We start from the raw sequence: 15,890 nt of genomic DNA on the forward strand, positions 1-15,890 counted from the left end.
CCAAGTGCGCCAACCCAGCACAAGAGTGTTTTCCCATTGGCACACTATGCCACTCACGGTTTACCCGTGTGCAGGATGCTACTGAAAGTTAGGCTGCAGTTCTGCATATCAAATGGAAAAGCGTTATGTCTCTAAATTGCATGTGGAAACCACCTGGATAGGCTTAGCGTTCTTAATGGTCCCAGATGAGTTCACATAGACATAGGGGAGGCCGGGTGATCATTCAATGTCCACACTATATGAAACACAAGAAGACCTCGCTGTTACAGAGAAGGCCTTAGTCATTTCAATACATGAACAGAACTGATTATGCGATGGTAGTGGCTGTGACACTCAGGATTAGTCTAGAAGTGCAACGACAGAATCACATTTCCCATGACGTCATTTACCCTGGCAAAGATGGATTCAGTAATGACAGCCTCAAAAGATAATTCACTTGCTACTTTTGCAACGGACATAACCCATGAGTAACCTCAAGCATTTGTAATTAAATCTGTATCTTAAATGATGTCAACTCATGGTACTTCTACCTGGAATATTCCCAACACTATGATCCTCTTTAGGTTAAGAAACAAAAGACAGCAACAGTGACTGAAAGTGACAACTGGCATAAGTAGTCCAAGCAGTTTAAGCCCCGTAGAAATACACCCCAGCACACTTACAACTCACTGATGATGATATCAGGGGCCCAGATGGCGTTTAGAGGTAGAGAGATCTCCCTAATCCCATTAAACATGGTGGGGCTCCAGGATAAAAATTCGTCATCCCAAACCTGTTAGGAGAAGCTAGAAAAGAAATGTATCAAAAAGGGGCAATGTCAATCTCCCCAAAGAACTGAAGAACGATTTGGATGAATAACCCAACTGATCTGCTTGCTGGTACTGTTAAGGGAGAGGACTTCCCTGCTAACCCCTAAAGATGGTGCCCCAACCAGAAACCATGGCCATATATCTTACACAGATTCCAATAAATTAGATCTGCTTCAGGTCTAAGAAACTAAATTGCAAACACAAAGAAAATATCTATTCCTTAGAATAATTATATTTTGCAACAGATTTAATTTTTTTTTTAATGTTTATTTATTCTTGAGAGAGAGAGAGAGATAGAGACAGAGTGCTAGTGGGGAAGGAGCAGAGAGAGGAGACACAGAATGAGGAGCAGGCTCCAGGCTCTGAGCTCTCAGCAGAGAGCCCGATGCAGGGTTCGAATTCATGAACCACGAGATATGACCTGAGCCAAAGTCGGACGCTTAACTGGCTGAGCCACCCAGGCACCACTATAGAAATCAGGAGTCCAGCATGCATGGAAGGAAACAGCACTTACCTCATAGTACCATATACTGGTCTTTAATTTTTGATTCTGTGCATCCTGCAAAGCAAAAAGAAAATCTGTACCAAATCTCAGAATGTCAATAAATCAAAGCCCAATTCAACAGCATAATAATTCAGAGAAAGAAAATCAAATCTAACTAAAAATGCTGATTTTAAAAGCACTGCCTTGACTCTTCAAATCTAACTATTCTCAGCTCCTAGTTATTACATGTGCCTGTCACTGTGAACTTGACTATAGCATCCATGACAAAATGGCACGAGGACTACACCGACATCTTGAATGATTTTCTAATCCCTTTCCCACCCTAATTAGTTACTCTGCCATTAATCAAAATTAAAAATGACATGTAGTCTTAGCCAATTCTGGGTACAAAGATGAGGCCAAGCTTTTATTTATAATCAAGATATTATTCACAACATTTCAACGACTGTTAATCTCAACTGCTACTGGCAGCCATTCTTGTTAGGTTACCTTATGTTTGGATTTCTCTGGTTATCAGACTGAATGAGCTTAATGTAAATGAAGTATATTTTTGATGATATAAGTAGATGTGATTTACCCATGTCTGCAATAAGTAAGTAATTGTTTTGGAGAAGACCCTTAAGAATAACAACCAAAAAAAAAAAAAGAAAAAGAAAAAGAAAAGAAAAGAAAAGAAAAACCACAAAACAAAAACAAAACACTCCTTACCAATTTTTTTTCATATCTGTTCTAGTAATGAGCATTCTAAAACTACTATGGTCTTAGGAACTAAGAGGGATATCTCACACCATGTACAAACATTAACTCAAAATTAACATAAACCTAAACATAATGGCTAAAACCGTAAAACTCTTAGAAGCAAACATAGGAGTAAATCTTCATGACTCTGACTAAGACAATGGTCTCTTGCATATGAGGCCACAACCACAGGCAGCCAAAGGAAAAGTAAATGGGACTTCATCAAAGTGAAAAACTTTTGCGCTTTAAAGGACACCATCAAGAAGTAAAAAGACAACCCTCAGAATGGAGACGATACCTGCAGATCATATACCTGATGAGGAGTTAATATCCAGAATACGTAAAGAATTTCTACAAACCCAAACAAAACAATAACCCCATTTAAAAATGGACAAGGGATTTAAATAGACAGTTCTCCAAAGTGGATATACAAATGGCTAATAAGCACATGAAAAGAAGCTCAACATCACTGCCAAGGACCAAATTATGTCCTTCCAAAACTCATATGTGACTAAATTTGGAGACAGGACTTTTAAAAGGTAACTAAGGTTAAATGAGGGCACTATCTACTAGGATTGGTGGCTTTAGAAGAAGAGGTAGAGAGAATGATCTCTCTGTCTCCTCCATGTGGGTATGGAGAAGAAGGCAGGCATTAGCAAGCCAGGAAGAGCTCTCACCAGGAACCTAACTGGCTAGAACTTTGATCTTGGACTTCCCAGCCTCTGGAACTGTAGGAAACAGAGTTGATGGTCTTTGTTATGGCAGTCCATGCTCACCAATACAATCACTAACCGTCAGGGAAGTGCAAATCAAAACCACAGTGAAATACCGCTTCACTCTCATTAGATGGCTACTAAAACAAAACAAAATAAAACAAAAACATAAAATAAGTGTTGGTGAGGATATAAAGAAATTGACATCCTCATGCACTATTAGTGGGAATGTAAAATGGTACAGCTGCTATGGAAAACAGTGGCAGCTCCTAAAAAATTAAAAATAGAATTACCATATGGTCTAGCAATTCCATTCTTTGGTATAAATCCAAAAAGAACTGAAAGCAGAGACTCAGTTATTTGTACACCCATGTTCACAGCACCATTATTCACAGTAGCCAAGGGGTGGAAGCAACCCAAGTGTCAATCAAAGAGGAACGCATAAGCATGATATATGCATACAACGTAATATTATTCAGCTTTAAAAAGGAAGGAAATTCTGGCACATGCTACAACATGAATGAACCTTGAGGTGACACCGCTTCCTTCCAAGTTTTACCAGCTGAGAGATTCTGAAATAGATACTGTTTTTAAAGTCAGTATTATTTACATCTGACTTTCTTCCTCTGAACTGTCATACTGTAGAACTGGGCTTTGATTTACTGACATTCTAAGATCTGGGCTGTCCCCCACTAAAGCACATAAAGGCTCAGTTCTGGGTTTCGCTGCCATCACAAACAGGGGAAAAAATAACCCAAGTTCAAAATGCACTTTGTATTACTGGAAAACACAGCTTTTTCACTCTTCTTTCACAACAAATCTAGTCTTACATCTATGAAATGTCCTGACCAAGTGTTTTTTTAAATCCCCGTCTCGCCAAGTCATGAACGTATCACAAAGTCAGTTATGTGGCTGGGGAGACCAGCATTTTATCCCATCGATTCGTATTGACTGCCATATTGATGCCTCTGCTGGCCCTTCTCTTCCCACCCATTGCTCTGTCATGTTACATGTAACAAGTGTGAAGAATTTTTTTCTAATATATTAGGGGGTATCTGGGAGCATTTGTCATTCAGCCCTAAAGAACACAATGTCAAAAAGGAGTCTGAGGCTAAAACTGAAATCTTTTTTTTTTTTTTGGTCACAGGAAACAAGTTTCTCAATGCCAGCTGGTGAACATAATTGGTTCTCTGGTGGCATTATTCACAGCTCTTCCCTCTGTGTATCTCTCTCTCTCTCTCTCCCTCTCTTTTTTCTTTAGCTACCTTCCATCTTGCTTGTTAAAAGCAAAGGATATTTCAGAGAATTGGAATTCATTAGTCTTCCTAACAGAGGGAGTCTATTTAGATCTAAATTGGTGGTTAGCAAATACACAGATAATTCCCGCACATTCTTATTTATCTTTCCCAGTTCGTAAGACTATAGAAACAGATGCCTCAACGTCTGGCTGGGAGGCTCTAGTCAATGGGCTGGAAGACAAAGGTATCTGGGATTCGGAATTGACAAAACTCAATAGAAACAAATTGAAACTCTTCACTGTTGAGTAGATTATCTCTATAATCAGATTTCCCTAAGGTACTCATAATACCCAGAAATTCTAAGACAAGACTGTAGTCTTTCATATAAACAAAACAGGAGGCAAAACATAATGGAAGCGAGGTGCCACAATGAGAGCTGGGCTGAAAGCTCTTCACGCCAAACAAAAGTTGCCAGCAGCTCAGCTGCCGCCAGATGCACCCAACAAGTTATCTATTCACACTGGGGGTGTCCTTGGCTGATTCTGTGTGCCATGTCATCAAGTCCTTCCAAACAGGCCCTGCCTCCAGGATGGATTCTAGGCTTGGCCCTGCTGAATGTAATAGAGACGTTCGCAAAGCCTATTAGATGATACCATTCATAATGACGGTACTAAAATTGGCACTTATGTATTTTGATTAATTAACTGCTTGACAAATATCTATCCAGTATCTTTGAAGCAAGATATGCTGTGCTGCATAATATGGGAAATATGAATATGAGTAAGCAAGTCCTTCCCTCAAGAAGCTTATTAATAAATTAGGGTATGTGACATTTTAACAAATCACTATGTGTGTTAAGAAATATACAGACTTGGGGCACCTGGGTGGCTCAATCAGGTAAGCATCCAGCTTCGGCTCAGGTCATGATCCCGCGGTTCGTTGAGTCCGAGCCCCGCATTGGGCTCTGTGCTGACAGCTCAGAGCCTGGAGACTGCTTCGGATTCTGTGTCTCTGTCTCTCTCTACCCCTCCTCCACTTACGCTCTGCCTCTTTCTCAAAAATAAATAAATATTTAAAAAATTTAAAAAATATACACAGACTTCTGTGGATTTAAAGGGAGGAGATATTGCTGTCAGCTTGCAGAATTGAGGGAAATCTTTCTCAGAAGTGGAGATTTGAAGGACTAGAATATTTTACAGATGGAGAAGGAAGACAAAGCCATTTAGTGGAGGAAACAGCATACAGGCAGGAAACAACAAGGAGTTGATTTCATTGTAGTATTGAGGAGATAAGGCTAAGACAGTAGGCAGGGATAAAACTAGAGGGATAGAATATAATATTTTTCCAAACTTCTAAGGAAAGTCTGTCTTATCCAGTAACAGGGGTATGTCTAATGTATTCTAGTAAAAAATTAGTATATTCCACAACAGTGGAGAAAAACATATCTTTGAAAAAGTAATGGTGTTCTCCTTAACTACCATGAGGAATCTGGTTTTATTTGCTTTTATCGGGATAGAAAGAAAGAATTAGGTAAAAAAAGAAAAAAAATCCAATTTGATACAGTTGTTCTAAGGGAAAATATGAATATAGAACTTAACTCCTTTTCTATATTTATCTCCTAATAAGCCTCTAAAGGAAAGCCTGAGCAATTCTACTTTATCTAAATCAATATGAAATAAAAAGTGGGAGGATGTGGAGGGACCTAGAAGGCCTCTCTTACTTCCTTACTCAAGGCTGATTATACATCTGTCCCAGGGTTTCACATGACATGGTTCATCTCATGTGTCTTTACTCAATTCAAATCATGCTATTCCCACTGTACAATGTCTGGTAAACGACGCAGTCATAATAGCTCACAGACAACCAGCAAAGACTGACATTTCTTAAGTAGGTGAAAATATAGCCCCAGGAAATTAAGTCTCAAGAATTTTAGTTCAATATCCAATTACAGAGAACATTTAAGGGAGTTTTCTGTTGGAGCTTTCTGTAAGACTAGGCCTTTGGAGGAGGGGTGGATATTTCCTGGCATGTATTAAATAATATTTTCTAGGATCTTAGATCTGGTACTTTTGCTAAAACTGAGATTTGTGTGTGTGTGTATCATTTAAATGTTCCTGTTTGCAAAGAAATAATGACTGGGGATTTATCTAAGCTGGAGGAAAATTATGCTAAAATATCTTGCATCAGACAAAAAAAAATAATTTAAACCCTGTTATATTGATTATACTTTCAGTTTCAAATTATGTTTTTCATCAATTACAATGCCTAATTCTCAGTCACAAAAAAATCAGTCTATGACTCCCAGCACAGCACTAAGATATTAACATAGAAAACTACCTCTATTTAAATAAAGAGAAATAATTAAGTGATTTTAACAAAGTACAATAAAATACTAACATTGTATTGTGGGGTACATTATGTATGTAAATGTAAAGTTGAAGGCAAAAATAGTAAAAAAGTCAGTGGAGCAGGTAAATGGAATGTTACTATTGCAAGATTTGTACAATGTATGTGAAGGATAATAACATTAATTCTAAGTAAACTGTATTAAATGAATGATGGAAATGGGAATCCCTAAAAAAAGCTAAAAAAAAATGATTCAGAGGCAGGCTAAAAAGCCAATAGAAGAACTAAAATCAAATATTAAAAATATATTTTCTTTACTTAAAAGAAGGCAGGAGAGGAAGGAAAGAAGAAAGAGAACAACAAAAACAGATGGCCCAACTAGAGAACAAATAGAAAGACAGTATTGGTAAATGGATGAAATGCTTCAGTTAAAATGCACAGATAGACAGGTCAAAAAAAGCAACGCCCTGGGGTACTACTCAGCAACAAACACAATGAACTGAAGATTATGGACAACCTGGATGAACCTGAAGGGAATTACACTGAATGAAAACCCTATCTCGAAGGGTTACATACTGTATCTTTGAATTTATATTCTTTTTTTTAAAGTTTATTTATTTTGAGAGAGAGACAGAGAAAGTGCATGGGGGAGGGGCAAAAAGAGAGAGAGAGGGAGAGAGAGAATCCAAAGCAGGCTCCGTGCTGTGGGCCCAGAGCCTGATGGGGAGCTTGAACCCATGAACTGTGAGATCATGACCTGAGCTGAAATCAAGAGTCTGATGCCTGACCAACTAAGCCACCAAGGCTCCCCTGTGTGATATTCTTACAGTAACATAAATACAAAGATGGAAGAGAGATTTATTGGTTGCCAGTGGTTAGGAATAGGGGGCAGGGACAGGGATGTGGCTATAAAGGAGCAGAACCAGGTAGCCCCATGGTGATGACTGTGTTGCTTAATGTGTGGTAGTGGTGGTCACACAAAGTTACACACATGATAAAGTTGCATAGAAGCTCACACACACACACAGAGACAAATGAATATATGTAAAACTGGAGAAATCTGAATAAACTCTGTGGATTGAACCAATGTCAATTTCTAGTACCGATACTCTATTTGCCTAAGATGTTAACATTGGGGGATGTTGGGTAAAGGGTGCACAGAACCTCCCTATAAATTTATTTGCAACTTCCTGTAAATTTATAATTATTTCAAAATAAAAGTTGACCAAAAAAAAAAAAAAAAAAGCAAGACCCAACTATATGTTGTCTCCAAGAAATGACTTTGAATACAATGTCACGCGGAGAGATGGAAAATAAGAGGATGGCAAGACACACGCCATGCAAAAAGTAAGCATGAGAAAAACTTCAAGAAAAAGAGTATTACTAGATATGAAGAGGGGCATTTCATAATGATACAAGGATCTGTTCATCAGGAGGGCATGCAATTCTAAATGTATACTCACCTAACAACAGAGAAATAAAGCACAGTTATAGTTGGGGATTTTAACACTCCTCACTATGAAATTAATAAAGCAACAAAAATTTAAAAAGTTAGAGAAGATTTTAATAATACTATCGAATACTTTTATCAAATTGATATTTATGGGATAGTAAACCCTTCTATTCAACATTGTACTGTAGGTTCGAGACAGTGCAACAGGCAATAAAAGGAAATACAGGTATAAAGAGTGGGAATAAAGAAGAAACACTGTCTTTATTCATAGACAACATGATCTTCTACATAGAAAATCTGAAAGAATCTACAAAAAAAGCCTCTAAAACTAATAAGGTATCGTAAGGCCACAGGATTCAAGGCCAATACATATAAATCAACTGTATTTTTGTATGCTAGGCAGAGATTCATTTTTAAATACCATTTATAGAATAACAAAAAATGTGAAATAGGGATACACCTTAACAATTATGTGTAAAGCACTAAAAACTACAAAATATTACGAGGAGAAATGAAAGGACTAAATAAATGGAGAGACAAAATGGGCTCACGGATTGCAAGACTATTGTTAAAGATGTTGCTTCTCCTCAAATTGACCTATAGATTTAATGCAATCTCAACAAAAATTCCAGCAGTTTTTTAAATAGAAATTGACTCTAAAGTTTGTATGAAAATGCAAAGGACCTATAAGAGTCAAAATGATTTTCAAACAAAAGAACAAGGTTGGAAAACATGCTCTGCTTTCAAGTTTTCTGTAATGCTGCAGTACTTGAGACAGTGTACTGATAGAGGGAGAAACACTGATTAGTTGGACAGAACAGAGTCTAGAAATAGACTCAAAATATATAAAGAACTCCTGGAATTCAATAACATAAGAAGCAACACTATTTAAAACTGGGTAAAAGATCTGAGCACTTTACCAAAAGAGATATCAATTGGCAAATTAGAGCTCACAAAGATATTCAAGGTCATTAGTCTTTACTGAAATGAAAGTTAAAAAAACACAGTGAGCTATCACCACAAATCTACCAGAATGGTTAACGTTTACAAAGATTGACAATATCAAGTGCTAGCAATCATGTGGAGGAACTGAAACTCTCACACATTGCAGGTGGAATGCAAAATGATACAGCCACTTTGGGACACAGTATGGCAGTATCTTACAAAGTTAAACACAAGCTTATCATACAACTCACAATCCTACATCTAAGTATTTATCCAAGAGAAGTGAAAACATATGCAAATGTGTATAGTGGCTTTACTCATAATTTCCCCACACTGGAAATAACCCACATGTCCAAAAACTGGTAAACAGATAAACCAACTGCAGGACACTCGCACAACAGAATGCTACTGACTCCACAGCAAAACGTGGGTGGTCTCCAAGGCAGCATGCCACATGGAAGAAGCCAAAACAAAGTGTAAAATATCATGATTCCATTTATATGGCTTTCTGGAAAGGCAAAACTATAGTGAAAAAGGTAAGATCACTGATTGCCAGGTATTGGGGTTAGGGGGAAGTGAGTGGTGTTTTAAAAGGTGTTTCAGGGGCACCTGGGTGGCTTGGTCGGTTAAACGTCCAACTTCGGCTCAGGTCATGATCTCACGGTCCGTGAGTTCGAGCCCCACATCGGGCTCTGTGCTGACAGCTCAGAGCCTGGAGCCTGTTTCAGATTCTGTGTCTCCCTCTCTCTCTGACCCTCCCCTGTTCATGCTCTGTCTCTCTCTGTCTCAAAAATAAATAAACGTTAAAAAAAATTAAAATAAAATAAAAAATAAAAGGTGTTTCAGAGTGCCTGGGTGGCTCAGTCGGTTCAATGTCCAATTTTGGCTCAGGTCATGATCTCACAGTTTGTGAATTTGAGCCCTGCGTCAGGTTCTGTGCCGACAGCTCAGAGCCTGGAACCTGCTTCGGATTCTGTGTCTCCCTCTCTCTCTGCCCCTCCTCAGCTCATGTGTGCTCATGTGTGCTTGCTCTCTCTCAAAAATAAATAAACACTTAAAAAAATAAAAAAATAAAAAGATGTTTCATTTTATGTAACTTATATCTCAATTTTAAGATGCTCAAAATCTTGTACAATACAGTTAAAGCAGTGCTTAGAGGGAAATTTACGGCCACAATTACTAAAATTAAAAAGAAAAAAGGTTTAAAATCAAAGCTCTAAGCTTCCACTTTAAGAAACTAAGTAAAGAAAAACAAATTAAATGTAAGTAGAAGAAAGAAAACAAATAAAGAGCAGATATCAATGAAATAAAAAACAATAGATAAAATTCAAAGCCAATATTTGGTTCTTCGAAAAAAAAAATAAGTAAAACTGATAAAGTTTTCACAATATTGGTTAAGGGAAAATAAAAGAAAACACAAATTACCAACATGAGGAATGAAAAAGGCAATATTGTAAACGAATGAATATGACAACTTGGATAAAATAAATCCTTTTAAAAATACAAACTACTAAAAGTGACACAAGAAGAAATAGGAAATATAAACATTCTTACATATGTTAACTAAATTGAACTCACACTTGTTTTTGAGAGAGAGAGGGAGGGAGGGAGCAAGCGAGAGTGGGGGGCGGGGCAGAGTGAAAGAGAGAGAATCTTAAGCAGTCTCCATGCTCAGTGAGGAGCCTGAATCAGGGTTCAATCCCATGACCGTGGGATCATGATCTGAGCTGAAATCAAGAGTCCGAGACTCAGTCAACTGAGCCATCCAGGCACCCACGAATTCACATTTCAATATCTTCTCACAAAGAAAATTCCAATCCTAGATGGTTTTACTGGTGAATTCTATCAAACATTAAGAAAGAAAAACATACGGGCACCTGAGGGGCTTAATCGGTTAAGCAGCAGACTCTTGATTTCAGCTCAGGTCATGATCTCATGGTTGGTGGGATCGAGCCCCACATCAGGCTCCACACTGACAGGGAGTGGAGCCTGCTTCTGATTCTCTCTCTCTCCCTCTCTCTCTGTTCCTCCCCTGCTTGCACTTGTTCTCTCTTGAATAAATAAACTCAAAAAAATTTTTTTAAAAGAAAGAAAAATATCCACATTAAACAACTCCTTCAGAAAATTGAAGCAGAAACATTTTTTAACTAGTTTTTTTAAGGCCAACATAACCCTGGTATCAAAACCAGACATGCACATTACAAGAAATAAAAACTGCTGCCCAATACTCCTCATTAACATAGACACAACCTATATTAAGTAGGAATTTAAATCCAGAAATATAGAAAAAGGATAACATATCAAGATTAAATGGGGTTTATCCTAGGAATGCAAGGATGATTAACATTTGAAAATCGAAATAATTTACCCTAGTAACTGCATAAAACAGAAAAGTTATCTGCTCTCCAAATAGATGGAGAAAAAACATTTGATGTAATTCAATATGTAGTCATGATTAAAAAAAACAAAACAAAACTCTCAGTGTACAAGAAATAGGAAGGAACTTCCTCAACCTGATAATGAACATCTATGAAAAAGCTATAGCTAACATCATACCTAATGGTGAAAAATTTTCCCCCGAGAATGGGAATAAACAAGGATGTCTGCTCTCACCGTTTCTGTTAATGTTGTAGAAGTCTTAGGCAGTACAATTTGGCAATGAAAAAATAAAGAGCATAAACAGATCAGAAAGGAAGAAGTAAAACCATGTGCAGATGACATGATTGTGTATGTAGACAACATTAATCTACAAAAAAACTACTAGAATAAGTAAATTTAGTAAGGCATACAAAGTCAACATGCAAAATTCCTATTTCTCTATAATAACAAATAGAAAATTAAAAAATTTCAAGTAACATTTATAGCAGCATCAAAAATACTTTGGGATACATTTAATAGAAGTATGTGTAAAGGTTCTACACTGAAAATTATAAAACACTGTTGAAGACCCAAATAAATGGAACAACATAATATATTCAAGGACTAGAATAATATTTAATATTATTAAAATGTTAATTCTTCCATAAATTACTCTGTAGATGCCATATCATTCTAAACAAACTCCCAGCAGTTTTTTTAAAAAATAGAAACTGACGAGCTGAGTATAAAATTTATGTAGAAATGCAAAGGTCCTAAAAAAGCTATCTCAGAAATGAAGAACAAAGTCCAAGGACTTACACTGCCTGATTTCAAGAGAAAGAGCCTGACACTTATCAGTCAATTTAATTTTCAATCAAGGCATCGAGCAATTCAATGGGGGAAAAAACAAGGCTGAAACAACTCCTGTTTAAATGCAAAAACCCAAACCAAACCAAAACACAAAAACAATGATAAAAACCTTGATCGATATCACACACCACACAAAGATTAATTCTTAATAGATCATAGAACTAAAGGTAAGGAGCTGTAAATCTTCTGACAGGAAATACAGGAAAATGATGTCCGTGAACTTGGAGTAGCGAAGACGTCCTAGGACCTAGAAAGCACTAACCACAACTAACGAGCTGGTTTATTTTTTTTTTAATTTTTTTTTTTTAACGTTTATTCATTTTTGAGAGACAGAGCATGAGCGGGGAAGAGAGAGGGAGACACAGAATCCGAAGCTGGCTCCAGGCTCCAAGCCGTCAGCACAGAGCCTGACGCAGGGCTCAAACTCACGAACCATGAGATCGTGACCCGAGCCGAAGTCGGACGCTCAACCAACCGAGCCACCCAGGCGCCCCCTAACGAGCTGGTTTAAAATGGACTCCATTAGGGGCACCTGGGTGGCTCAGTCAGTTAAGTGCCCCACTCTTCATTTCGGCTCAGGTCATGATCTCACAATTTTTGAGTTCCAGCCCCACCTCGGGCTCACTGCTTGTTGTCAGACTGCGCAGACACTGCTTCGGATCCTCTGGTGTCCTCTTGCACTACCTCTCTCAAAAGTAAATAACAAAATTTTAAAAAAACGAAAGAAGAAGAGAAAAACTACTGATATACACAACATGAGTGAACCTCAAAAACATGATGCTGAGTGAAAAACTCCAGACACAATAGAGGACAACACAATAAAATTTCATGCAACGAAATTCTAGAACTGGCAAAAATAATCTATGGTGAAAGAAATCAGAACAGCAGTTGTCTCTGTGGGTAGAGGGGATGGGAACTGACTGGGCAGGCAGGCAATGAGGGACCCTCCTGGGGCGATGGAAAGGTTTGTTATATTGACAGGGGTGTGGATTCTTTGGGTACACCCAATTACCAGAACTCATTGGACTGTGCACTTAAGATCCGTGCATTTCCACATATGTATGTCATACCTTAATTAGAAAAAAAGTTTGAGCAGTAACTTGAAAAAAATATTAAACTATATTAACAAACAAGCTCAGTAAGGTCTGCTCATAAGAAAAATCAAAATAAATCTGGGACCTATTGATAATGGAAATTTTGTAATTAAGAAGAGAGAGGAGCAGGGGTAAGCCACCATTTACTGAGGGTGTACTGAGACCTCTGCTAACTGCTTTCCATGAATTCTCTCATTTGATTCCTGCAACAACCCACTCTTTAGATATAGAAGGAGAGACAGTTTTATACACAAACTTCCGTCACCATCCTTATCAAACACGTTAGGTATAAACTCAAGACACCAGGGCACTTTTTTCTTTTCCTCAATTTCAGCCAATAAGTGGTAGATGTAGGGGAGCCTGGGTGGCTCAGTTAGACGTCCGACTTCGGCTCAGGTCATGATCTCACAGTTTGTGAGTTCAAGCCTCTCATTGGGCTCTGTGCTGACAGCTCAGAGCGTGAAGACTGCTTCGAATTCTGTGTCTCCCTCTCTCTCTGCCCCTCTCCCACTCGTGCTCTCTCTCTCTCAAAAGTAACATTAAAATTTTTTTTTAAATAAGTGGTAGATGTTTTCTTAAATCTACCACGGTCACTAAAAAACATGAGCCATGGGAAAAAAACATACCTATTACTATTTTTGGTGTCAGCAAACTCATAAAATATGTACACTGATCTATGACCACCATTCTTTTTTTTTTAATTTAATTAATTAATCCACACCCAAGTTAGTTAGCATATAGTGCAATAGTGATTTCAGAAGTAGATTTCAGTGATTCATCTCCTATGTATAACACTCAGGGCTCATGCCAACAAGTGTCTTCCTTAATGCCCCTTGCCCATTTAGCCCATCCCCCACCCACAACCCCTCCAGCAACCCTCAGTTTGTTCTCTGTATTCAAGAGTCTCTTACATTTTGTCCCCCTCCTTGTTTTTATATTATTTTTGCTTCCCTTCCCTTATGGTCATCTGTTTTGTATCTTAAATTCCACACACAAGTGAAGTCATATGATATTTGTCTTTCTCTGACTAATTTTGCTTAGCATAATACCCTCTAGTTCCATCCACGTAGTTGCAAATGGCAAGATTTCATTCTTTTTGATTTCCGAGTAATACTCCATTGTATATATATACCACATCTTCTTTATCCATTCATCCGTCAGTGGACATTTGAGTTCTTTCCATACTTTGGCTATTGTATGACTATAATTCTTAAAACCTCTTGGGGCGCCTACGTGGCTCAGTCAAGTGTTTGACTTCAGCTCAGGTCATGACCTCACCGTTTGTGAGTTCAAGCACTACGTTGGGTTCTGTGCTGACAGCTTAGAGCCTGGAGCCTGCTTCGGATTCTGTGCCTCCCTTTCTCTGTCCCTCCCAACTCACACTCTGTCTCTCTCTCTCTCTCTCTCTCAAAAATAAATAAACATTACAAAAATTAAAACAAAACTCTTAATTCCATGAAACTCCTATTTCTAGACTATCTGCGTCTCAGCTTGCAAGTTGGGGACTAGAAAGCATGTGTCTAATAAGTATTTTATCTCACGCTTACTGCTAACATGAGTCTAGTGCAACTTCCCTACCAGCTCAACTGGAGTCTTAAGAATAAAACATCTCCTAGACTCCTGCGTAAACAGCAGGTAGTTTTACTAAAGGGTAACATGAATCAGAAAGGGTAAGATGGTCCTTACCACATCCAATACGGCATGGACAAATACATCCAGGTATACCGTGGTGGCCTTAGTCCGATCATGAACTGGTCTCACTTTCTTGTGATATTTCTGTAATAGCTGCTTGGTGAGACGATATAGAGTAGAATTCCTGGGATGAGGTGTATCTGCGACTAGGATTTCTGAAAAACAAAACTTAGCATCTTAGCATCTTTACAAGATTTCAGACAGTTCAGGACTTGGTGGTTCCTAACAGAACATAGTTTTCAGCTTACCCCAATCTGCTTACATTCATAGCCAGTTGGTGGGCTTTCTGGCAGACACTTATTTAAAGCAAGCTGATGGTCTAACTGCCCAGTAGAGAAATCTCACTGTAAAGATAAATACACCAACCTGATCTCCAAGGATCTGAACTTCACCTACAATTCTGTTTTCACAGCAGTCTTGCGTCTTGGGAGACAGAATCCTTTATTTCTGTATCACCCCCACCTACACCTACATAGAAAAAAACCTTCCTATACACTCAGCCACAAGTTATGTCCTATTTGGGTTTTTCTTTTGATTTTCCATTCACAATTCAACGGTTAAGTAGAAAATCCAAGCAGGAACATGGACAAACCAATGGACCCAAAGATCTGTGTGGATTCTTCAATAATGGGATTAATGAGATTACAATTCACACTTTTCTTCTCAAAAAAAAAAAAAATCTCTTTTTGCACTCAACTGTCTATAAATAAAACATGCTTGTCAGAAAATGAGATCTCCGCTTTGGGAAAAAATTCTTTCTGGTTCCAGAGAACAACCATTTTCTATGACCTGGGAATCCTGATTTGCAGAGGAGCAGTGATTGGTGTTGAGGCAGGGGAGGCCAGGGGAAAGGAAGCCCGGGAAGCGAGCACCAACAATTGGAAGTGACAAATTTGCGAGGGCTTCCTCTGAATTGCAAAAAGATATTTTGCTCACAAGCTCTGCCAGCTCCTGGGGGATTCAAAGCTTCGCTAAGTCATTGGACTGAAGCAAATTGCACACCTCCTGCCACAGTGCGTGAGTGAAATCTATCTGTCGTGTCCTGTGCGTGAATTCACCTCGCCTCTCAGTGGTTTTGATGGTTATTTTGATGAGCCGCTGAAGGTGTGCAGGGTCCAGCAGGAAACTG

General features: G+C 38.3%; 1 protein-coding gene across 1 annotated transcript in view; it reads right to left on the reverse strand.

The window, feature by feature from the left end:
• Positions 1-15,890, reverse strand: part of HTR3B (5-hydroxytryptamine receptor 3B) — a 38,549-nt gene that overhangs the window by 17,169 nt on the left and 5,490 nt on the right. The window contains 5 exon segments of the mRNA XM_049613118.1: positions 65-125; positions 127-235; positions 663-772; positions 1,324-1,368; positions 14,756-14,916. Of these exon segments, the coding sequence (XP_049469075.1) occupies positions 65-125; positions 127-235; positions 663-772; positions 1,324-1,368; positions 14,756-14,916 (486 nt within the window).

The sequence above is a fragment of the Panthera uncia genome, chromosome D1, assembly GCF_023721935.1.
Source record: "Panthera uncia isolate 11264 chromosome D1, Puncia_PCG_1.0, whole genome shotgun sequence".
NCBI lineage: Eukaryota > Metazoa > Chordata > Mammalia > Carnivora > Felidae > Panthera > Panthera uncia.